Source organism: Penaeus monodon, chromosome 25, assembly GCF_015228065.2.
Source record: "Penaeus monodon isolate SGIC_2016 chromosome 25, NSTDA_Pmon_1, whole genome shotgun sequence".
Classification (NCBI taxonomy): domain Eukaryota; kingdom Metazoa; phylum Arthropoda; class Malacostraca; order Decapoda; family Penaeidae; genus Penaeus; species Penaeus monodon.
Genome location: NC_051410.1, coordinates 36,062,039 through 36,062,880, shown reverse-complemented (window position 1 = coordinate 36,062,880; position 842 = coordinate 36,062,039). Strand labels below are relative to the sequence as shown.

The 842-nt window shown below is 44.8% G+C and overlaps 1 protein-coding gene across 1 annotated transcript in view; it reads right to left on the bottom strand.

Annotated features, from left to right (window-relative positions):
* Window positions 1-842, bottom strand: part of LOC119589380 (cubilin-like) — a 70,980-nt gene that overhangs the window by 5,218 nt on the left and 64,920 nt on the right. The window contains exon 63 of the mRNA XM_037937998.1: window positions 14-318. Coding sequence (XP_037793926.1) covers window positions 14-318 — 305 coding nt within the window. The remainder of the gene's footprint in view (window positions 1-13; window positions 319-842) is intronic.

Here is an 842-nt window from a genome sequence, read left to right as displayed (position 1 = left end):
CACGAACACTGACTTGAGATGGAATACTGCATCCTGAATCCCGGCGCTGTCACTGTCTCATCACTCTGGAATCGCATCTGCAGGGAGTTACTGTAGGAGTCGTAGGAGTGAGGGAGTGTTGACCCGCAGTACGTGTGGTCCGCTCCGTACGGCCGCTGGAAGGGAGAGGGAGAGATTGGGGTGAGTTTGGGGTGAAGTGGAGAGTCTGGGGTGAGTTTGGGGTGAGTTGGTGATGTTAATGAGAGTGAAGTGGTGAGTCTGGGGTGAGTTTGGGGTGAAGTGGAGAGTCTGGGGTGAGTTTGGGGTAGAGTGGTGAGTCTGGGGTGTGTTTGAGGTGAGTTACGGGGTTATGATAAAAGCTATGTTGTGATGTGTTTGGGGTGAGTTTGGGGTGAGTTTGAGGTGATGTGGTGAGTCTAGGCTGAGTTTGGGGCGAAGTGATGAGTTTGGGGTCAGGTTCTGGTTAGTTACGGGGTTGTGATGAGTTAAAAGTTATGTTTTAAGTTTGGAGTGAAGTGATGAGCTTAGGGTGAACTTGGTGAGTGAATTTTGGTTGTAATAAGTTAGGGGTCAAGTTGCTGTGTTGTGATGAGTCACGGGTTAAGTTGTACTGATAAAGGGTTATGTTGTGATAAGTTAGATGTAATGAGTAAAAAAAAAAGTTGTATTGTGATGAGTTAGAAGTCAAAGTGAGTTTGAAGTTGTTGAAAATAACCTATGATGTGTTTAAGTTTGGGTAAGTTAGGTCGTGATTTTGGGATAAAGTTGTGATACGTTATGGTATAAGTTGTGATGAATTATGGTCAATCATGGGTTAAACTGCTGAGTTTGAGTGAAAAAAA